A 23,098-nucleotide genomic window follows, 5' to 3' on the forward strand; every position below is an offset into this window, starting at 1 on the left:
TAAATCTCACCGCGAATATTTCAGATAATGCTTTCTTACTGTTTTCTTGATGATGATTTCTTGCTAATAATTCAATAATTTTGTCAATGTTATATCGCATAGTTCCCATATTTTGAAGATAATGTATTTACTTTCAATACAGTTTGCATATAAGGTAAGCTAATTTTATCGACCACCTTCCATGTTTATAGACATTTATATATAAAACTACACATTCACTCGAAAAAATAAAAAATTGTAGTTCGTAAAAGGTCATGTTCTAATTAGTCGAGAAATAATAAATAAGTCTTATTCGCAAACCATTAATAAAAGGCTGACGATCTAAATGAGCGACAAACCAGAAGCGCTGTCTAGAATGATCATTCAAGCACACCTGGTGCGAATCTTCAAAGTAAAGCAAACGGTCTAATTCGTTTACCTTATGTGCCAAGAAGAATGTGAACAATAGCAGCTCATAGGTGAAGGTAAGAGCATAAGCAAAAAAAAATTGTGGCTGAGAGACGTATGTCTGGAGGACCCACATAGACCAATTGGTATTGGTATTTGCGTCGGTACGGAAACACTCTTATTTATATAGAACTGAACTATTAATAAAAGAAAACGATGATTTTAACTGTATTAATATGGCAAATTCTATTTAGGCAACGAATAATAATAGGAAAGTAAGCAGAACAAGTAAAATACAATACAGTGTCATGAAATAATCCTGATAAATCGTGGGTTTAAAGCTAAAGTCCAAAATTGCCGTATTTGTTGACCAAGTAATTTAAAAAAATAAAATATTTGCTTTAAAAAGCTGACAGCCACACAAACAGGTGCACTAAAATACGTTTTTAATGACTTTTAATGATTCAAATTTAGTAGTGCATTTATTTACCAAAAATTGGTGTTTTAGAATTCAGTTTTAGCTTTAAGCCCACGAAATTACACAATTTTACTACGTTATCGCTTTAACTAAAGTTTTTCAATTGTGTATAGATTATATACGGTTAAATCGTGAAACTTCATTATTAAAAATGAATGAAATGTGAAGAGGGAAGCCATACAAATAAGTTTGCAAAAACGAATGAAATTTGTTCGTAACACATGTAAAATAAATTTATGAATAATAAAAACATCGATCTGTTTCCGCTCTGCTAAAATAGCAGAAGACTAGATGCAATATAATATATGTATTTCTTAATAACAAATTTACATTTACATTTGTTTCTTGTACTATAAATGAGTGAAGCAAGCAGTACATCTCAGAAAACTCAACCTGCTATTAACTAGCGGTTTCGGCTTTTCTTTTCATTTTTCGTTCACACTTTGGACATTTAGCATCTCCCGCATCATCCCAACATTTCAAGTGGTAGCATGTGAAACATTGTGAACATCTGATAACCGTTCGCATCTGCCATGGAAATATTATATCGTTCGCGTTGCAGAATTCGCAAATGTATCCTCGAGCGAGACAGAGCTAAAATTATTTGGAATATAATACGCTTTGTTCTATGCGGTATAAGAACATTTAGCATCTATCCATGATGGTTAGGAAAGTAGCTTCCGCAAACAATACATACTTTACATTCGGATGTATGTCTAAGGCAAATTTCGCCTAAAAACTTCAGTTTTGTTTTCAGTTCGCCATTTTTTATATTGACTAGATCATCTATGGAATATTCATCGGGTTTCGATAAAAAGTATGGGGGCAAATCCTTCTCCAGTCTTTCTTGCACTCTACAAGTTTCAATTAAGGTTAATTGTGTTCATGTTAGCAATTGTTAATATCAAACTTCGATTAGAAGAAGATATTTAATACAATGTAGAGAGGATGATGAGCATATTCGGCAACTCTACAACTGCATTTTAATTGAAGTAACAAATTTGAATTACTTACGTTTCAGCAAACCGGCAGGTAAAAATATACTCCTTAAGATAAAATAAACCCACTCTATATTTTCTAATAAATTCTAGATTCTTTGAAAATTTTCTAATATTTTTGTTCAAGTCAAATATTCGAAATAATGGATCACTGTACATTTGCTCCAAGAGCTTAAAAGAAAATGTGGATACTGGATACCTAAAACACAAAGATTGATTACTAGTATAGTTATATCCGGGGGGAACAATATTTTCATATTATTATATTTCAGTAATTAATTAACTAATTCGAAACGGAACAAAGACGTATATGTATAAGCCCCAGGCAAACACGTTAAATAAATAACAACTGGAAGGTGCAAAAAGGTGTAAAAAATGATTTGTTCTGCTGAGATCGGTAGCTTCTATAGCTTAGGCTTAAGTCAGTTATATTATACTTCATTACTCACCGATGGAAGTCCCATTTATACAAGATTCGTGCTGGTATTAGCGCTACTTGGTTTTTGTGGCATCCGGTACAAAAATATTTTCCTAAGTAATTACAATAACGAAATTTTGAAGCGTATTGTTCCGCTACTACGATGCCACAACCAGCACATTTGAAATGTTGTTTGTTCATTATTTCTTTTCGCCTGAAAATAGATTCGCTTCAATTGGTTTTTTGTTTATAATCAGTAGTAGTTTTAATAATCAATTACAATAAGTAGTTTTAAGTCTATAATTGAAAAAATCCCTATTAGTAAAATCTAGAAGACATAATATTTTTCACCTACCTCGGTGCCCGGCTACGACTTGGTTAAAATAAATTTGATTCCAAAAATGGAATAGTGGTGTATATGTAAAAAATATTTTTGAGTTTACTGAGGTTCAAGTCGCATAGATGCCATTTTTTGCATTGCGAGATAGAACGGCAATTAAAATGATTGTGCATTTCACATACATTGTTCATGCAAATACATACATTGCGCATGTAAAGGTGAGCATGCACTTAGAAAAAAGTACTCTATCTCTGAATTCTTACAATGATTTCGAACTATTGATGCAAACATTAATAGTTTAGTATGTTTACAAAACAGCATATCATCAAACGCAAGGAACTCTAAAATAATGAAAAAAAATATAACGTATCCTGTAACCTAAGCCTTTGTGGAGAGAGCTATGTTTACATGAACTTTTTGTGATATTTTTAACCGAAGAATACTCTTCAGCATTGTAATTTTCACCAACCTAATAATTTTAAATATGAACATATTTATGTTCATATTTAAAATTAAATTAAAATTTAAAATAAAAAGTTCATATTGTTTATTTAAACAACATCKCTTTAAATTCGGTTGTATTCTAAAATTATTTCGCATTTTATGATTGCTTGAGGCTCTCCAATGTCCTAAACACAAAAAGAAAGATTCGACTTATCACACAAATTTCATGCATAATTGTTTTTATGTTGGTAGTCAAATTTCGTCACTGATGACGTGCGACCAAAGTTTTAGTGTATGGAGTAAACAACCTAATTTCGGTCACCCTGTATTGATGTTTATTCTCCAGCAACTTTCCTGATGTATGCTAAATTATATAATGAACCAAAACATGCAACTCTGAGAGTCTAATTTGGATGATTCTTAGAACGATCCCATTTAAAACAAAAACTTAGAAAAACATTGACAATATTTTATCGCCAAATCAAAATATTGGGAAGGATAAAAATAAAAAATTCACTTACGATGGTGATGGAAGTAACGTTAATACTATCTGAGGTCTTGGAGGTGCCCAATCTCTTGTACCACGTAGTGGGGTTACGAGTTGCTCATGGCCATCAGGATTCACGGGCCAACTTTTTGGCAATGGTAACAGTGCTTGAGGAGCTTCTTCTTCAGATACCAACCATTCTAAATCGGAAGCTCTAGAAGAAGAACAGTGTAAAACATCCACGGATACAATTAAGTTGTTCAAATAATACCGAGTGGTGTTTAAATTAAATTAAAAGTTGTTCGATTTGAAATTTACTGCGAATGCAACAATTTACTTAGTTTGCTTTTTTTAGAAATTTGCAATTTCCACTTACTTCGGTAAATGTTTCTCATTAAATTTACTAAGTAGTGAGAGAGCAACGCCTTCAGCACTGAGAACATCTGATGCTGTAACTACTGTAGCCACCTCTGAAGCTCCATCTGGTGCGCCTCTAGGTTTCCGCAAAATATCAGCATCAGAATACAGAGATGCCATGGACATTGACAAACCTGCATACAAATAATAAATGCTAGAAACAGCTAAAATATTTAAAAACTCAGGTAAATCCGAATTTTACATAAAAAAGCACACTCCAGAACTGATTACTTAATTGGTTTTTCTAGAACTCTCCTACGTACAGCAATATTTTGAAAGAGCGTTCTTGAACAGACGATAATATGTCCAGATAATGCAGTATTGACGCGCAACTTTTCTAGCCAGTTTTCCCAAAAAAACAAAAGTAATCAACTTTTGCTTTGGATTTTGACATGTTTTTTTTGGTCGAAGTTACACAATTTTCAAGTTTCAAGTATATAGGGTGATTCACAACCTATGAACACAGAGCAGGGGCGTCTGGAGGACCTCAAAACAAGTCGAGTTTCCATTTAACTTTTTTTCTTATGCTCGTGGCTATTGAGATACAGGGTGTTAAAGTTTGAAAAAAATATTGGTATTTTCTCTTTAACTCCTACAGTTTATGAGATATTTTGCTCAAATTTTTAACGTAACCACGAGCTTCAGAAAAGAAGTTAATGGAAACTCGACTTATTTTGAGGTTCTCTAGACGCCACTGTTTTGTGTCCAAAAGGTTGTGAATCACCCTGTATATTAAATTATCATCGACAAAAATATTGCTGATTAAATTTAAAGTGAAGTAAACCGTGCCAAATTTTACAAATAATTACCTTGATTTTCCTTTAGATTGTTAGCTTCATCAATCTCCAAATCATCTACTTCTTCAGAGCTGCATTCCGAAGGGCAGTCAGTAGGTGTGGAATTGGGACTGACTGTAGTAGCCGCTAACATATAAAAAATAATTATTAAATCGACATATAGGCACATGTTTTGCAATAAATTCAATTCAAGTCCAGTCATCAATTCAATTCCAGTCAAATATTAGAAATCGGGTTTTTCGGCGTTAAACGTGGTTAATTTCCAAAAAAAAAAATGAGTACGTATTTATTTACAAAATTCTATAACTTTGACTTATTACATTAATACAAACCAAACTTATAATATTTATGAACCAGCCCAGGGCCTGGGATTCCCATATCATATTTTTTTAAATATACGACCTTACTACTTGTTGTCCATGTTGGTTCAACCAACCTTTCAGATGTCTATTAAAAGGAAATATTTTTTTATGAAAAAAATAACCTTAATTTTTCAAAATCATGAAAAATACTTATAAAATGTTAGAAGGTAATCGTAACTTATTTGAATAAATTATCTGAAGTGTAAACCAATTAAGTAAATTAATATACCGGGTGTCAGTTTGAAAACTTTCTACCCTTAATATCTTTCCTGCAGTTAAAAATATGAAAAATCGGAAAGACCCGTCAATTTTATTTGTAAGGGGACACTTTAAATAATTATTTTTTTAGCCCCCTTGTTTCAACCCCTGAGAAGGGGTAGACGTCACCCTGATAGTATTAAATGGGAATGGGGGTCAAGTGGCACATCGTTTTAAAGGGCGTTCAATTATCTTTACATTAGTTACTAGTTTGTTGCTTTTTGTCCAGAGGTTATAGAATAATCGCGTTTCAAAGTTACAGAAACAATTAAACTTGCCTGCATTGAGATTTTGGAATAAAAAATTAATTATTAAAAAAATTATGTTGCTAAAAAGCAAATTGCTGCTAAAAAAAGGAGCAATATTTAATTATTAATTGCTGAAACTGCAATCTTTCTTGTGCTGCACCCTATTTATTGTGTCTTGATTAATTTCCTTGACAAAAACGCAATTTTATTAAAATTCCATAACGAAAACATTTGTGCAGAATCCAAAAAAAAAAACGAAAGCTCCCATTAGAATTTTTCAACTTGAAGATCGTATCTTAATTTTCAAAACACCCTTTGTGCTCACATACACACACGTTTTTTTTATCAAAAAATGTGCAGTGCACTAACGAATAATAAAATACATGTTGGATTATATTTCTGAAAGTAAATTTTAATCGAATCTTATCCTTTCTTTATACACACTGAATATATTATATTAAAGTTAAAGCACCATATAATAAATTGTCGGGTTTATGTTACTTTTCCTTCGGCCTTTATGCGTCAATAACTTACAAAACGAAGCAAGTTGTGAGACTCAGTGGAAGCGGTTCAATATCTGTCTGACTAACAAACGAATAAATGTGGGTGACTTTTTTATCGAGAATTGTGGCAGTGAAGAAAATCCGATAAGAAACATATAAAAGATAACAACGAAAATCAAAAAGTGGTTTATGAGACACATTAGAGAGTTAAAAACATCTGTTAAAGCGATGAAACCAAACATTTTATGCACTTTTTGGTGGACCAATTAATAAATTGCAAATTTAGCATCACAAATTGAATTGCAGTTGCAATTCAGCCATCACAAATTGAAGAAATTAAGACCAACGATTATACATAAAGTGCACTAGATATTTTCAAGTAATTACCAAACTGAAAAATACTCGAAATTCTGAGCTTTCTTCGTTCATCGGAGCAGATTTACATTGCTAATATATTATTTTTTGCATTTGTAATCGTGGCAAATTTCCGCTTTGAAAAATGACCAGAGCAGATTTTTCACAGTTGCAATGTGTTGTATTTTAATTGGCAAATAAAATAAACTATATTCACAGTACAACTGATGCCAGTTAGATGATTGAGAAACTTCTGTATTTGAGACGAAGTTCCTAATTGTGTTCTTACAAAATATAAAATATCTTAGTATTCATTATCAGTAAATCTGCTCCACTTCATAGTGCCTCCAAACACAGTTGTAACTTATTTGAATAACGCAAAAAGAAAACAAAATCTTATTTGATCAACTTACTATCAGTTCGTCCATCACTCAATAAAGAAGCAGACATCTGTTTCCATCGATGATCCGGGATATGCTGTCCTCTTCTTCGACGAATCCTCTGCTCGGTGCTTCTATCGCCACTATCGTCACTATCCGACAATAATTTATTCCGACAACTCATATCTTTATATTGGCACTTTAGCTTTTCCATAGCTGATATTATGGCCTCTGAAACACTGAAATGTGCATTTTCCCTGTCGAGTTCAGCGTGACTAGATGCGAGTTTGCTTGATGCTAAGTAGGAGGTGAGACTTTGTCCTTTGATAGGTTTAGGAAAGTATCCTTGTCCTGTCGACATTGGTAGAATACTCATTCCACCGTCTTCAATAAAGCTTTTTGGTTGATGTCTGCTATAATCTTTTTCACCTATAATAAAATTTAATGCAGCATAATTTAAACACGAAAGCATATGGAAAGATAAATTAGAAGATATACCGGATGGTTCATTTAATTTGAGCTACATATTAAAAAAAATGACCCATTATATAAGAGAATGTGTGGAAAAAAATAATAAAATGTTGCAGTTTTTTGCCTTTATGGTTTTCAAGATGTTTAGCGAGTTTTTCTTTCAGATGTTTAAATAAAAAACTTGCGTTTTTTTCTAAAGTTAACTAAACTAAACTTACTTATTTACACAGTTGTGAAAGAAACGAGTTTTTATTGTAACGTTATTTCGATTACAACAAATGAAAATATTAAGTAACAAATTATTCGATAGGTTTAAGCAGAGATACCTAAAATTAAGTCTCTGATGAATGTTTAATGTACAACACTCCATAAATGAATTTCTATTCCTTGAATAATTAGTCCTTTTCAGGAACATTTTTTTGTCTTCTGCTCTTTAATTGAATATCCAATGCGACCTTCGCTTACACCTTCAAAAGTGAGTCGCAATAAAAAAATGCAATTTTATTTTATTTACCCCTCTATTCTGACCTCTATTTGGGTCATAATCTTATAGAATGTACTTTAATATTAATTAAATTGACCATTCGGTATTCTAAATCTTCTTTCTCACCTTGCTGCGGCAGAAAACTATAATCCATCATAGATAGCGGACTTTGTGAAAAAAACCTTCGACGTTTCTCAGTTTTCTCGTAAGAAGTGCTTGGAGAACAGTGGCTCTCACCATCTTCATGAGCGAATCCGCTGCTCTGACTGCTGCTTAACGGAGGCGTAAACTCAACTATGTCACTGTTGTTAATTAAAATGGTCTTTACATGTTTTGGACTAAGTTTATATTTTCCCGTAGATTTTTTTAGGCTAGCTTTAGGTATTTTTGCTTCTAGGGCTTTATAATCTACTTTGAGCACACTTGGCGATATTTTCTTTGTGTGAATTGGAGTATTTGGAGTTGTTTTGCTCTCAAATCGGACCCTTTTAGCGGCTTTAACGGAACTATCTATTGGCAAAGCAGGCAAACTAGACCAAGGCTTCAATTTGCCTATAAATTGTCTCCTAGCTGCTGAATTCGCATTTTCAACTATATCACCTACATTATTTAAGGCACTCGGTTTAGGTTTAGTTCCCGAATACTTGAATCGATTATCAGGAAACGATGAGGTTCGCCGGTGAATCTGAACAAATTCTTTTGAATGGCAATTTGTCAAGAACAGGGAGGGATTGATGTCTGATAAGAAACCTGCTTGATTCTTTTCTACTGCTCTCAAACATATCAAAGTGGCTTCGGCATATTCCTTTTGGCACAGGAATGCCCATGACTCATAACATGAGTGCAAGTGAGAATCATCTAATAACCATGATAGTTTAAAACTTATGGAATGAGATTCCAAGCTTCTGTACAACCAAATAAATGATTTGTCACACTTTAATTGTGCAGGTACATGGGGACGATATTCACAGTCTAGGGCAAAGTACGATTTAGATGTTTCTGGTTGGAGCCACTCGAGGCCCTGGATAAAGTCATAGAAACAGCCTTCCTAGAAACAAAACCACATTTTCTGAGTACAGCTAATTGAATTTACATTATCATTTTATGAACAATTATTTGCATTGTGACTAGACTCGAAGAAAACATTATCTACAGTAGTGTACCAGAAAGCCAGAGCTACTGCTGGAATAGAATAAGTATATGCTACATAAACCGTAGGAGAACGTCTATGGAACTGGACACCATGTTTTTATCAAAAGAGCCGATAAAGGAACAATTCATATTTCCTACATCTTTATAATGGTAGAAATAATTATTCATTATGCATGTATTTTTTATTTATAGATATGTATATTTAAATGTTTATTTTGAATGAGTGCATCATCTTAAACAGTAGAACCGATATAGGTTTGTAAAGTAGGACAAACTAACAACAGTCAGTAGAACACTTGCATTGACTTTCGACGTAAGAACCATTTCCAAATATATTTCATTTTATCCAAGCACTGCCAGTAACGATTCATCAGACATAATGAGTAACAGAGAGGATAGGAGATAACAAAAGAGTTGCAACCACCTTCTTCGATATTTATTGATAAGATGATTTCATTAAATGATAAGTTAATGTTGAAACTACAACAACCCCCATTTCAGCAGAAATTCATGAGTTAAAGTTAGAAAAGGCCTAGATAGGTGAAAAGTTAACAGTGAGCCAGGGAATGCAGAAACGGCGATGACAAAAACTTAGAGATACCTAATAATAGTATTTAATTTAACTACCTCTGAAGTGGTTTTGCACCCATGTTGAAATATCTTTTCCAGGCATAAATAAAGCCGATTTAATCCCCCATATACAGACCAAACATTGGCAACTTGGGACACTAGCAATCCTTCTACTGTGCTCTTCAAGCTTTGAAGATATTGTTTGTAAATTGCCTCTTCTGGCATCCTTAAAGATTTTACGTGGTAGCACCAAAAGTTGAAATGCAGGCAGACAAGTAAACTAGTAAAATTGTGTTAAATGTATTATTCATATTGAGTTCACTTTATTGACTGGGGGATTAACTTGGGTTTGTTATTGTCTTCTTCTTTTTCAAAACTCATCACAAGAAGACGACATGTCCCGCTTCGTAAGACAGGCCGCAAACAAGGATTCGTGACGTCACCAGAAAGATGCGGTCGATGGTGCTCATGTAATTTATGTCTATTCGACTTCTTGTTAATTGTTCATTTCGTGTTAATTTTGCTTTAAAGTACATTTCAAATAAAGCACATTCAGCGAAAAAAAAAGCGGATGTGCATAAATTTAAGAATTGTTAAGAAAGATTAAAGAAAACGCGATTGCTCAGTGCTGTATGCTGTTAATTAATCTTGTCATAACAACTATAGTGTGATCAACTCTTCTTCAATGTTACGTCACATTTCGTGTAATTATTATTATTGCTTTGATGATTGTACTGACAGTAAGATTTCATAATTATTGGTCAACGTTGCTTCGCATATTTTGTTTATACAACAAAAAAGAAATAATTAACAGATGCAATAAAATATTTTATCAATAATTTTCTTTTATTATCTCCCAGTAATATTACAAACTACCCGAATGTATTCAGAAATTTTGTTTGACATACAATTTTAAGAAACTGACATACAATTCAACATGTAGGGTATTGGCCATCCAAATCCACTATTTTAAATCAATTAATTAATTAATTGTTTTTGACTACTGGGTTTTCAAAGCGTTTTACTTAAATCTAGTAGTTAGGTTTGTAGGATTAGCAATCAATGAATAACGAAGTAAATATTCATATATTTATTATCATTCTTTTTTAAACAAATAACATTATTAATACACGGTTGAAAGCCGCCAGCAGCCATTACGGTGTTTTCTTGGTTGCCTTATATCTGGCATATGAACGCAAACGGAAATATTTGACAGCGGCATTCAATTGTTTGGAATTTTGTAGAAAAGCTTTGTTTGTTGAAAAGTTTGTGAATTCTTCGGTTTTTCACATTTTCAAAAGTTATTGCCGTAAAAAAAATCGACAAAATGACATCCACAACTCTTGCGTCGATGAGTTTGGTAAGATTTGAACTGCATTTCATATACGCTCTTTTTAGCAGACTTTTGTCAGAATTGTTTTTCATTATCCTTTAGCAATCAGCCATGTCCAAGTTAAACATTGAAAACCTATTCAGGAAGTGTCGTTACGTGTTATGTTCTAAGAAGTATTTAAAATCTACATTTGTTTTAGTCTTTTCGGCTTGCAATTTTATATGTTGCGCCATTCTTTACTCGCGCGCACTTTACATAGGTTTCCAACACAGAACACCTGTTTTCAAGAGGAAACTAGGAAATGTACCTTCAAAATTAAGTATAAACTGACTTTGCAATTCTGATCTGCATGATTAGTATTGCAAATAACTCGAAAAACTCTATACTAAATATACAGGGTGTTTCAAATATGGCCTACATGAATTAGTGTTTACCTGAGGTTGTTTCATGCGGAAACGTTTATATATGGCATCGGTCCTCAAATACTATACGTTACCGATTATTCTACTTATTTTCTCTTACAGCTTTTCTCATTTTCAATATATTTCGCTTGGAATAGGGAAAATTGAAAGACTTCTTTCCATATTCTGCTTGCAGCATTGGGCAACCTAAATGATATCGCATACACCTTTCAACTCGCGCCTATACATATATATATATTCTTCAGGTTTTGACGAACCGCGATGTAAAAAACTCAGTAAACACTGTCCAACTATCCAAGAAATATGTCAAGAGACTGGTGAAAATCTCGATTTTGAACATTATTTACCGGCGAATTGCGATTTCGGAGAAGGAATTTGAGGTGAAGAAATATGAAAACATTCCCTACAGAGTATGTAAACGCAAGTCTCAAAATACCTTTATGAGGGTATATTATCATTCGGTTACCAATAGTATGATTGAAGCTATAGAAAAGGATTATGTAAGTAGTTAACAATCTATAAAGATTTTAATTATTTTGCCCGTTCCTTAATAAACAGTGTGTCTGTTTCCGAAAAAACTAACCGTCTTCACTTCCGAACTTCACAACCCGGTTCGAATTAAAAGCTAAAATTAGCTTAAGTACTTTAATAGGCAGACAAAAACACTCCGAACAAACGAACAACTGAACAATCTATATAAAACGCCACAAAACAAGGGTGTGGTAACTAAACAAAAAGACCTGAACGCTGTCCCACCCTGTGCGCATCTCTCTCTTATTCTTTTTACCACCCGTTTTCTCGGTCTACTGACCCACTAACGGGACCTCTAAAGACTCGACAGAGATGAGGTTGATTCTTGACAAAGGTGAATCTTAATGGCTCTAATTGTCTGTAAAATTCAGCTGACTCTTAACAATATTTATTTTTCAAAAATAAAGCATTAAGTTGGAGTGCTCTATTCTTCTGTGCTTCATTCTATTCAAAGAATATTATGCAAAGTAAACATTTCAGCTGAAGGAAATTGTTATGCACATCATCGGAAAGGATAATAATGACGATCCCTTGGAAACTTACAATATAAAAATTAAATATAACAAACAAGATTCCAAGTCTAATCAGAAAAGTTCAGCAGTAAAAGCCGCAACCATGGAGTATTTAAAAGCTCTGAGTGGAATACCAGGGAAGAAGTGGCAAGAAGACAATGTGAAAATGTTTTTCGAGATTTCTTATAACGAAGGTTTGTATGCTCTGAAGCAACAGGAACTTTTTCGTAACCAAACTGGTTATCTGTTATTCAGGCGTTCCAATTGAATATGAGCCTCCTAACTTTGAACCAGCCAAAAAACTGCTGTGTTCTAACCCAAATAGAATAATAAGCTTGGGAGCTATTTCTACTGGCTTTCATAAAGTCAGTATGTGGGGCCGCGGCGTAAATGTAAGTTTGTAAATGCAAAGCACATCTATGGGATAATATAAAACAGTGAATGGTCTTCTGGATGCGCGTATAAACGTTGGTTTTGTTTTTCGACGCAGTTTGCCGAAATCCGAGAACTTACTCCTTCTGGAAATAGTTCAGTCCCAGTAAGTAATACGAAAAACCACTTATTGGAGGATGACGATAACATGGAAGACATCCCTGAGGTGAAGCGGAAGCAGAACAGTAAGAAGTTTTCACGCGTATAAGTGTTCATTTCAAAGTATTCCTCTCAGGTAAAAGGTGCTAACTTGTTATGAAATCTTTTAGATGGTACATGCGGCGAAAATGCGTCAAAAAAACGTAAACTGCAGGTCATATCACCTAGTTGTGACATAAGTACAAATGGAGGCAAGTTTTACGTATAAAAATCACACTTCTATTATCTACTTATACTGTTAAGAGATGATGATCAAACCAAAAAACTGGCAATTTTTAGAACTTGATTGGGGAAATATTTCGATCATGTCCAGTGAAGATGACACATACTGTCCGTGTAAATGGCGACTGCCTGACAAATATGAAACCATAAAATGCACAAAATGTTTTGCAAAAGTGCATTTAGCATGCCACGGATACATCAATATCGAAGCTGTTGATAAAACTAAGTTTAGCTGCTATACATGTTCATATTCTAGGACTGGCAAGAACAAATTAAACAAAATGAATTTGTTGATAAAAACGAGGTAAGTTTTAGCTTAACCATTCCATACATCCGTTTTCAGCAGGTACAGTATTTAGTTATAAATTGTTACAAACAAGCGAATTTTATTTTCGGAAAAGACTTGATTATCTAAATCAGAATGACATCAATGTGCGTTAATTGTCTTTTACGTATAATTTGAAGACAAGTTTACAATGTTTGAATTGTTGTCCCACTCGCATTTGTCAAGAAAATTAAATTGGCATCTTATTTTAACTACATATTTAGGAGGTACACACAAGATACAAAATAAACAATGTGTTTAAATGTTTTAATCTCCCGCACTGGTCAAATGAATAAGTTGAGAAAGTATTGAGAATATTTGAATTATATTGGTACCTTGTTTTAGCTATTTAGGAGGTACCCACAAGATATAAAATAAGTTTAATCCAATTTTGCATTTATTAGAATTTTCATATTCAGCATGAGTACAACATTTTTTGTCTATTTCAGAGCAATTCTCTATGGAATTCAACTTGAAAAGTCTATTCCAAACGAAATGAAGTTGGCTACTAAAGATGAAGCTGCGTATATTCTAGAACAACTAGACTCACTTGGAGTTATTGACTGCTCGTCTTCTTCGTTTAGGTAAGTTATCGTTCGTGAAATTCGTGTAATCTCGAATGATGCACTTTTAAAGAGACCTAATCTGATAATTAATAACAAAATATGTTTGACGAACAAAGAACTGATAGTCCATTTAGAATAATATGCCTTTCCCGTACATTTGAGGTAAACGTTCTCAGAAGAGATACATCGTTGGTGAATTGCGTTTCAATCCTATACACATTATTTTATTATTTTTTAGCAAGATCAACGAAAAGTCCTTAAGCAGTGCAATCCTGGCAACATTTAATTTAAAAGATGCTCAAAACCTAGCTTAGGTTAATTAAAAAAAAAAACGTTTTTTACATTTGTTACATACTTATTACTGTTAATTAATACTACATATTTATTACTGTTAATTAATTGTTTATGATATACTTAATTGTTGTAGTTTCAAAGAGACAAATATTTTCATTCCAATGTAATCATCGTCGACTAGTTACTCCCTTATTATTACCTTATGTAGTACTTTCTATGTATTACCGAATTTGTTCCGTGTTCGTTTTGCGGATTACATTTAATAAAAAAAAAATTATTCAATGAAAGTGAATTGTCTATTATAGTTGAATAATGTGAAAATTTTGAGTTCCTCAATATATGGAAAAGCAAAAACTATTTTTAAATCTCAAGATTTTTACTCAAGGTAAAAATGTATTTGAAGAGCTAATGGTTTTAGAAGAGCTTTTTCTTATATATTTCTTATAAGCATGCAATGTAAAATGATGTCCAGATATACCTTTTATCGTTTCGTTCATTGCAATTTTCAAAAAAATGATAAACACCTTTCGAAGTTCTTTAGAAATGCAATGGCACAGATCAAAAAAATCGCTACATTTTCTCGTGATTAGACGAGCGCTATCGCTAGTGTATCGATATTGTGTTGGTGCCCTAGTGAAATACTGCCAAAGCGTCAATTGATATTGTCAATGTCACTTTCTTGCAAGTCGCCAAGTTACAGGCAATTTTGTTGACTGTTTAGGTTGGATTTCTGAGTTATTTTAGAGAAATAAAATAGTTTATCCTAAAAAATCATTGAATTGCAAAAATGTCGTCAAGATATGATCGTGCAATCACCGTATTCTCTCCTGATGGACATTTATTGCAAGTTGAGTATGCACAAGAAGCGGTTCGAAAAGGATCCACCGCAGTAAGTACAATTGAAATGTTCAGCAACAAAAGTTGGTAATGTTCTAACAATTATCTCCTGGGTCAAACATTTGCCCTTAATAGCATTTAATCGCAACCACCGTTTTTTGTAGGTAGGTGTTAGGGGAACGAATGCTGTAGTTCTAGGGGTAGAAAAAAAGTCCGTTGCTAAACTCCAAGAAGAACGCACAGTGAGGAAGATTTGTCTTTTGGATGAGCATGTCGTTATGGCGTTTGCAGGACTAACCGCCGATGCAAGAATTTTGATTAATAGAGCTCAAATCGAGTGTCAAAGCCATAAGCTCACTGTTGAAGATCCTGTAACATTGGAGTATATTACACGGTAAATCAAATATATTTTCTTAATCTTGCTTACTTAAACGGCTGTGATTAATATTTCTAGATACATAGCAAGTCTGAAGCAAAAGTATACGCAAAGTAATGGTAGAAGACCATTTGGCATTTCCTGCTTAATTGGTGGCTTTGATTATGATGGAACTCCTCATTTATATCAAACTGAACCTTCTGGAATATACTACGAATGGAAAGCCAATGCTACTGGTAGATCTGCCAAAACAGTGAGGGAGTTTTTGGAGAAATACTATACTTCTGAGGAAGTTTCAACAGAGAGAGGTATTTACTGAACATAATATCACTTCTTTTCACAGAGTCATAATAATACTTAATCTTTCTGGCCACCAGTTATCATCTTCCGCAAGTAAAGTAAAATCTTTCGACCGAATGAAAATTAAAATAATTTACCATTTTTTACCTTACATTACCTAAGAGTGGGAGTCCTCGAGGCATCCTTACTAAATATAATATGCCGGAAACCTCTTGAGATATTTTATTGCATTATTAATTTTGCTATTTAGTCAGTTAAAATTAATCGTCAGTAATTTCAAAGTTCGATTTAAAATAACTGTTGATGTGAGAAAGAGGTGCATTAAGTAATACGATGTTGTACGAAGGGAACTTCAGAAAGGGTTTTTGTTTGGAATTAAAAAAGGAATGAACGGGTAAAAAATATTTTTTAAATAAATCAGCCATAGCTATTTACATGTGCAAAGTTTCATTAAATTAAGTTTCGCGGCTTCGGATGTACAATTAATATATTTTTATGGTTTTAAATAAAACTTTAACACCATGTATTTTCGTAACGATGCTCTTAAGAATCTTATTCATAAGAAATTTTTATCTTAAAATGATTCCAGCAATCACCCATTAAAGTTGCCACATGCCCAGCATGCTCTGGAAACACCCTGTATAACGGTTTTTGCTTCGGAATAAATTCAAAATTGAATAGTGATATGATTTTTGCACGTTGTATCGATTTTGTCACTGTCAAACTATCATAATCTAGTGATAACTCGCTAATAAAAAAAGTGGTTTTACTGTTTCATATGAACATTCCTTGTAGCTGAATGAAAATGTAATATATCAAAGATATTTCATATATCTGTATTTCAAGAAATCCAACCCAAATTTTGTTCCCAAAATTAGAGCAATAATTTAAATTTAAATCCACTGCAAAAAAAATTGTATAAAGCAACACGTTGGGTTTAAGGTACTATTAAATTAGCCATACGAGCCCTACTGGAAGTTGTTCAATCTGGGCAGAAAAATCTTGAGATTGCTGTAATGAGACATGGAGCGCCAATAAGCATGTTGGATGCCGAGACTATAGAAAAATATGTAAATGAAATTGAAAAAGAAAAAGAAGAGGAAGCTGAGAAAAAGAAGTCCAAGAAATAATTTTTTAAGGCAAATATTGGTTAAAGTTAAGTCTTCATGTATTTTGCAGTAAAACGGTAAAATGGTAAAGTGGTTTTAATTTATAAATGTAAATCTTAAACCTTCCTATATACCTTTGCTTGAACGCCCTGCTGAATAGAACGTTCTAAATAATAATACGGGAAATAAGAACAGCACTATTTCTATATAATTTTATTCAAATAAAAAATCGTAAATCAAATTTTTACATACCACGGATACATAACTTTCTAAAAGCAAATACCTAGAAAACTTTCAGAAATTTCCAACTAGAATATCACTCAAAATGTATACATAAATTATAAGTTTTTTTGTGATGATTTATTCGAGGTTTGATATTACAGCACTATCAAAACACGCACAATTTTAATGAATCCAAAATTAAATATTAAGGATCGAAATACGCGTTCAATTTGGTTGATGGCTTCATGGACTTCTGCATATTTAAATAAATGTAATAAACCTAACATACTTTTATAATGCAATCTTAATGCTTATGATACTACAGTGAATTTTTGAATCAATTGTATGACAGTGCTACTAATCATAAGACCATGAGTAGGAATAAATACTAATTTTTTAAATGATCGAATGAATAGAGTGCAAACATTTATTAATTATAATATACGCAGCATTCACTTTTTGTTACATTTATAAGGTAATATTGGCACGACGCATTCATTCCTCATTCACAAAATCTTAGTTGCTCCTATATACATACCTACAAAAAAATAATTAGGAATCGATTAAAACATGGAAACTTTTCGCGAGACACCGCTTTATTTCCCATATGATTGATATTTTTGAGTAAGCACAGTGTTGCGTTTGTGCTAGTCCATATGAGGGAAGCTATTAATAGCAGATTACATTTTTTAAATCTAGACGGTAGTTGCAACTCGAAAAGTTACCGTTTTAGACCTTACAATTATACAGTGACTTTGAGGTAAAGTAGACATACGTAGTTCTAACTGAATTTTCTAATATATTTACTTTAAACTTACGTCAAATTTATAACGTTATTAGTAAAATTGACGTCAGTCTTTCACAAAAATGGACAGAGCAGAGTAATTTTTGGAAGTGCGATACAACTATTACAAATAAAATACACCCAACTGGAATGGTAACAATATAATTAAGCATGTTATTAGAGCTAAAACAGCCTCTACATTTACTAATTCGCTATTGTACTACGTCCATGAAATTGTCTAGAAGAAGCTGCTCAAATCTTACAACTCCGGGCCTTCACACTTCCAATCTGCCTTTAAAACGTATGCTTGAAAATGTCCATACAAACACTTTGCCCTATTTCAAGAGTAATTAGAACACAATTTTACACTAAACAATTAGTAGTTTACTTAAACTTAAACCTATAATAAGTTACTTTAACACATTATTATGGCAACATACAGTGCTGTAAATATAAAAGATGTGATTCTTTTTAAATGCTTATATATACACGTTGTCGCTAGACATGCCGGTGCAAGGCTGTTGAGAAAGCGCAAATAAATCGAATGATTGATTTCTTTCACCACTTCCGCATCATCCAGTGTACAAGATCGCTTAACAAACATTCACAGTGAATTTTCTAGTCTAAGTATTAATCTGTATTATCTTAACTTTTTCTACAACTCAATAGCTTTCATCTAAGTTAAGGTAAGAAATACTGGCTTATTGATAAGTGGTTACAATCCACATTAATGGTTTTAATTATGTACTGTATTTGAACTAAAATTTATTATCGCCAATAATCTATTTTTTTCCAAAAATGGTTCAATCAAGCGGTCAATGTGCTAGAGAGTTGCCATCTTCCTTTCTATAGCATAGGCCTTAAGTAAAGCAAGTTCTCATTTAATTTGTTGCCGCAAAATGATTGTTCAACATTCGAAATTGTCATATTTTGTTACTGAAACTGAACGAGAATGTAAAAAAGTGAAGTTACTTCTGTAGTATTTTGCCACCTACAAGTTAAAGTAAATGTTTGCTAATGTTATAATTTAATTAATGTTATAAATTAATGTAATAAACGTTTACGATAACTAAAAATATCACAAGCTGATGAGTCAAAAACTAAAGATCCATCAGTGCTAGTGTTGGTCGTTTTAGAAAGTTTGCTAGTTTTAGTTTTTTTTTTAGTTAAAGTCATCTAAGTATTTTGCAAAATAATTTGCTCGTCATTTCTGCATACAGAGCCTTACAGAAATACACATTTCTTGGATTGCATTCAATCAATTTGTAATGGTAAAACACTATATTAAATATAGATCTTCAAATAAAATTTAAATAAAAATGTTTTTTTTTGTGGCTTATTATATTTTTGTGGCTTTAATTTAGAATTTTCGGACACAAAAAACTCTTCATTTTAAATTTAAATGTTTATTAAGGTTTTAATGTTTCTTTTCTATATGACGTGTCTATTTTTATTTTTTATATATGTACGGAACTGCTGTGGTGTCTACTACAATATTTGGGAAAATGGTTGGCTGAAAACAAATATCTATAATTCTTGAAAAAGGGAGATTACTTTGGAACTTTGTGTAGCTTCATTTCCATCGTTTTCTTTTCAATGGTTTTTGCTACTCTTGATGAACAGTACTACTGCTTGTTGTTTGGTTTGTTTTTCCTTTCTAGCAATGAAACATGTTTAAATTAATTTATCAAATCCAAAAATAAAATATTTTTTTTAATGTAGGGCGTTAAGTTAAAATAAAATGTTTGTATTGCTACATTTGAACGAAATTTCATATTTTGTTTCGGTCTGGCCCGAAAATTTAGAATCTGTTGACATTTTCTATGCACATTGAGGAGCGCGTTGTCAGACATAATATCTTTTTAAAAAGACAAAAGACAAAAAATAACAATTATTTATGACCAGATTTAGGTTTGAATTCATGAAAAAATAGAGTATTGACAGTCTCTATAGGCATTTCTTCTTGACAATTTAACAATTAAAGTTTGCAGCTTTTCTAGTGAGTACCTAATATAACTATACCTATACCTAGTATAGTTGAATTTCTCGAAAACTATTTCAAAATGTAATTTTAATTAATAAATCGTGTTCGAAATAAATAAAGTACATTTTTAAAAATTGTTCGGATTTATTTAATCTTCGAAATACTTCTCGTTTTACGTTGTAAAAATTGTACAGAAAAGTAACAAAGTAAAAATTGTTTTTTTTTATCTTATCTGTGACGCCTTCTATTTCGATACATTTCTAACCGTTCGTCTTTGAATTAGACTCATTGGGTTAAATTAATTGATAGCTACCATGTACTTTGGTGTCCATCCAATCGAGCGAAGAACTGATTATCATTCCACTATAACAGCAACAGCAACTTTCCTTTTGAAATTTCCGCACCATATCGGTGCGCACGAGGTTTGTGCGGATCCGTATTTATAGAAACGTCTACATCTAATTTTTTAGAGAGAAACGTATGTCTTCGAAACACCCTGTATACTTTTATCGAAGCGCGATTCGAGTATTAGAAATAGCTTTCAATTCAGTATTATTTCGCAAGTATTTAGAACAGCTGTATGATTTAGGAATTTCAGACATTGGACTGCACTCTGAAATAAGTAGCAGCAGCAGTTAGTTAACTGGAAATTATACATTGGTGCGAGCAATATTTAATAAAAAATAAGATCTTACTTAACTCAGTGCATTGGCGATAATAATAAAATTTTCTATAACAGTAAAATTCTATTTTATTATAATTAAATTAGGCAGTCGGTTATTGATGCTACGTGCATGTATTTTACATTTTAAATAGAGATAGGATTACTGTGAAAACTTTAAGGGAGGGTTCTGTGACCAGAATATGAAACTTATTACATGGAGCTTTTAGTCTATAATTATATTTCTTTCTAAGATTTTTTCTTACCTAAATATGCAGTTTTGCATGTCAGTTCTTATTCGTCTTTTCATTACTTAAATTAAATTGAATTCGTCTTAAAAATGAATGAAACGATTACTATATTTACGGTAGTTGGTTTTAGTGATGATTGCTTAAAAGAAATGTAAAATACATACATTTCTCAAAACTGCGCAAAACGAATGGGAGACAGTCTTATTGTTAAGAAAAACCTACTTACTAACACTAGAACATTTTCATGAAGGAAACGGACATTTTCGGGGGCGATGTGTTACGAATTGATTATTTTCCCTTAAAAGTGCTCACATTAATTTCGTTATTACTTTTTTAATATAGGGGTTTGCATTAACACCTTGTTTATTCCACTAACGTAATAGTCCAAAACGTGAGTATTAGTTCGGTAAAAATGAAGCTGAAGTTGGTTTTCATAGTAATCGCTTTGTAAATAACATGTCATCCGTTTTTTGAAAAATTCGAAGATAATTTTCGTAGCTATAGACCTTTATATTTCCTATTGACATATTTTATAATTATGGTATTTCAACGCAACGATAACCAACTAATCTTTAATTTTTACCCAAGTGCAATTACGTCTGATGGCTTACATTTAAATGTCTTTGGTATGAAGAACGTTACTTGTTATATTAATTTACTGCGTACTGTTCGAGATCAGTCTCCTCCCCTGGGCCCGAATACATTTGGTTTAATGTGCCAAATCGGGGACCCCACGCGCTCAGGTATTCATAATCTTGTTGTTCGTCGTCAGTGCCTGGAATCGAAATACATTGAGTGTTAAATTAATGAATACATTTCAATCAACAAAAATTGTTTACTATCGAATACACGACCTGCATGTTCAGCACATATATCGTGTTTCAAAAATTCCTTGTTTGTATTTGAAAAAATGTAAAACTGCAGTTTATATAATCATAATTACAATACACGCAGGTGCAAATCGTGTGATATTTCTATCTGATTAAAAATATTAAATTATTATCGGGGACGATTTAATGATAAACTAAGTTATCCTCTGACTACCTACAAATAATTATATAATTAAAATTAACCGATGTACCAAAGCAACCTTAGGATAATAATAGATACCATTATACCGCGCTGTATAGAAGGCTTTGCGGTATGGTCCGAAAAATATGTGCCTATTTTAACTTTGTCATAAATCACAATAGATTCTGGCTTTATGTGGGGAAATATTTTTCGGCATCCATGATACTTATTTTATGACCATTAGCAACATTTTATCCCTACTGTCTTTTGTTCGCAACGTTTGTGCTTTTTCCTCCACAACTCTATCTGTTACTAAACTGCTGCATTGGTCAATGTAATCCCTCTTTAAATTTATTACAACATATTGCTGTTTCTACCTGCAGTAGCTGTACTAATTTTTCCTTTCAAATTGTCGATATTGGATGTGTATTCATTTTCATCTTAAAATTGACCTTTTAGATGTATTGTCAACGCATCGGCTGTAAGAGGTTCAGGTATCATTGCATTTACAATTTTATCATCATTTTGCAAGTTTTTTTTCGATAATCTGATGATTTCGAAATTAGAAATTTATTTCGGTTTTGCAGTCATCCGCTATCATTTTTCTCAGTTTCCAGTACAGTAAAGAAAACTGATTTCTGAATGCAACGTGAAATTCAAGAACAAAGACAAAAATAAACACACGTTTTCCTTACGGCTTAAACATATTTCAATTTCATCTTCAAAAACATTATTTATGTGAAGTGTGCACTTATTCACTTCTTGTTCTTTGTTCTTCATTGTTCTTCGGTTTATTAATTTACTAGACGTCTCCATCTTTTATTTGGTATAATCCATATGAGTTCAAGAGCTATAAGGCACTAAAGTAGAATATTTGTTCAGGAGGAATTATTAAACTATACTCATGCAATTTAGCTTGCTCGTCTATTCTGCAGCTATCCATTTGTAAGTAGAGTTTTTAATACATTAAAATAAGATGTTACGTACTTCGAATCACATTTCATATGAAAATTGTGCTTTTATACGATATTTTATACAGGGTGGCCATTTTCTGAATCTTTGTATGGGCAACTTCTACATTTTCAAAGATAGAGAATCCGTTAAATGGGGAGCAAAATTGGGCAGAATTCGATTGCCTATTCATTACTATTTTCAAAATTTAGGTACCCGACTTGGTTCCTGAAATATCCTGAAACGAAAAAGGAGAAATCCACACTTT

General features: G+C 32.5%; 3 protein-coding genes across 3 annotated transcripts; 2 read left to right on the forward strand and 1 right to left on the reverse strand.

Moving 5' to 3' along the window:
- Nucleotides 1–607: 607 nt before the first annotated feature.
- LOC125505557 (run domain Beclin-1-interacting and cysteine-rich domain-containing protein-like) lies at nucleotides 608–10,177 on the reverse strand. Its single transcript, XM_048669558.1, has 10 exons — nucleotides 9,606–10,177; nucleotides 7,953–8,874; nucleotides 6,905–7,300; nucleotides 4,779–4,892; nucleotides 3,929–4,103; nucleotides 3,587–3,766; nucleotides 2,313–2,495; nucleotides 1,880–2,062; nucleotides 1,563–1,719; nucleotides 608–1,459 (listed from the first exon to the last, which is right to left on the reverse strand). Exons 1-10 carry the CDS (start codon nucleotides 9,771–9,773, stop codon nucleotides 1,265–1,267), a joined length of 2,673 nt encoding a protein of 890 aa, XP_048525515.1. The 5' UTR covers nucleotides 9,774–10,177; the 3' UTR covers nucleotides 608–1,264.
- Nucleotides 10,178–10,776: 599 nt separating this feature from the next.
- Nucleotides 10,777–14,631, forward strand: LOC125505560. Its single transcript, XM_048669567.1, has 9 exons — nucleotides 10,777–10,908; nucleotides 11,549–11,803; nucleotides 12,315–12,540; nucleotides 12,602–12,738; nucleotides 12,837–12,963; nucleotides 13,048–13,128; nucleotides 13,217–13,463; nucleotides 13,934–14,068; nucleotides 14,289–14,631. The coding sequence occupies exons 1-9, from the start codon at nucleotides 10,876–10,878 to the stop codon at nucleotides 14,362–14,364; spliced, it is 1,317 nt and encodes a 438-aa protein (XP_048525524.1). The 5' UTR covers nucleotides 10,777–10,875; the 3' UTR covers nucleotides 14,365–14,631.
- A 337-nt stretch (nucleotides 14,632–14,968) lies between these two features.
- LOC109540335 (proteasome subunit alpha type-7-1) lies at nucleotides 14,969–17,056 on the forward strand. Its single transcript, XM_019908681.2, has 4 exons — nucleotides 14,969–15,233; nucleotides 15,346–15,575; nucleotides 15,636–15,865; nucleotides 16,800–17,056. Exons 1-4 carry the CDS (start codon nucleotides 15,132–15,134, stop codon nucleotides 16,985–16,987), a joined length of 750 nt encoding a protein of 249 aa, XP_019764240.1. The 5' UTR covers nucleotides 14,969–15,131; the 3' UTR covers nucleotides 16,988–17,056.
- The last annotated feature ends 6,042 nt before the right edge of the window (nucleotides 17,057–23,098 follow it).

Source organism: Dendroctonus ponderosae, unplaced genomic scaffold, assembly GCF_020466585.1.
Source record: "Dendroctonus ponderosae isolate FM_Combo_2020 unplaced genomic scaffold, Dpon_F_20191213v2 Dpon_F_20191213_88, whole genome shotgun sequence".
Classification (NCBI taxonomy): domain Eukaryota; kingdom Metazoa; phylum Arthropoda; class Insecta; order Coleoptera; family Curculionidae; genus Dendroctonus; species Dendroctonus ponderosae.

Excerpts from the sequence above, each read along its gene's own strand:
- LOC109540335 (XM_019908681.2), top strand. The coding sequence starts at position 15,132 with ATGTCGTCAAGATATGATCGTGCAATCACCGTATTCTCTCCTGATGGA. Across the intron at positions 15,234-15,345 it reads TTCGAAAAGGATCCACCGCA|GTAGGTGTTAGGGGAACGAA; the intron begins GTAAGTACAATT and ends CGTTTTTTGTAG. Across the intron at positions 15,866-16,799 it reads GGAAGTTTCAACAGAGAGAG|GTACTATTAAATTAGCCATA; the intron begins GTATTTACTGAA and ends GTTGGGTTTAAG.
- LOC125505557 (XM_048669558.1), bottom strand. The coding sequence starts at position 9,773 with ATGCCAGAAGAGGCAATTTACAAACAATATCTTCAAAGCTTGAAGAGC. Across the intron at positions 4,104-4,778 it reads CAATCTAAAGGAAAATCAAG|GTTTGTCAATGTCCATGGCA; the intron begins GTAATTATTTGT and ends ATTTGTATGCAG. Across the intron at positions 3,767-3,928 it reads AATGAGAAACATTTACCGAA|AGCTTCCGATTTAGAATGGT; the intron begins GTAAGTGGAAAT and ends TTCTTCTTCTAG.
- LOC125505560 (XM_048669567.1), top strand. The coding sequence starts at position 10,876 with ATGACATCCACAACTCTTGCGTCGATGAGTTTG. Across the intron at positions 12,739-12,836 it reads TGTGGGGCCGCGGCGTAAAT|TTTGCCGAAATCCGAGAACT; the intron begins GTAAGTTTGTAA and ends TTTTCGACGCAG. Across the intron at positions 14,069-14,288 it reads TGCTCGTCTTCTTCGTTTAG|CAAGATCAACGAAAAGTCCT; the intron begins GTAAGTTATCGT and ends ATTATTTTTTAG.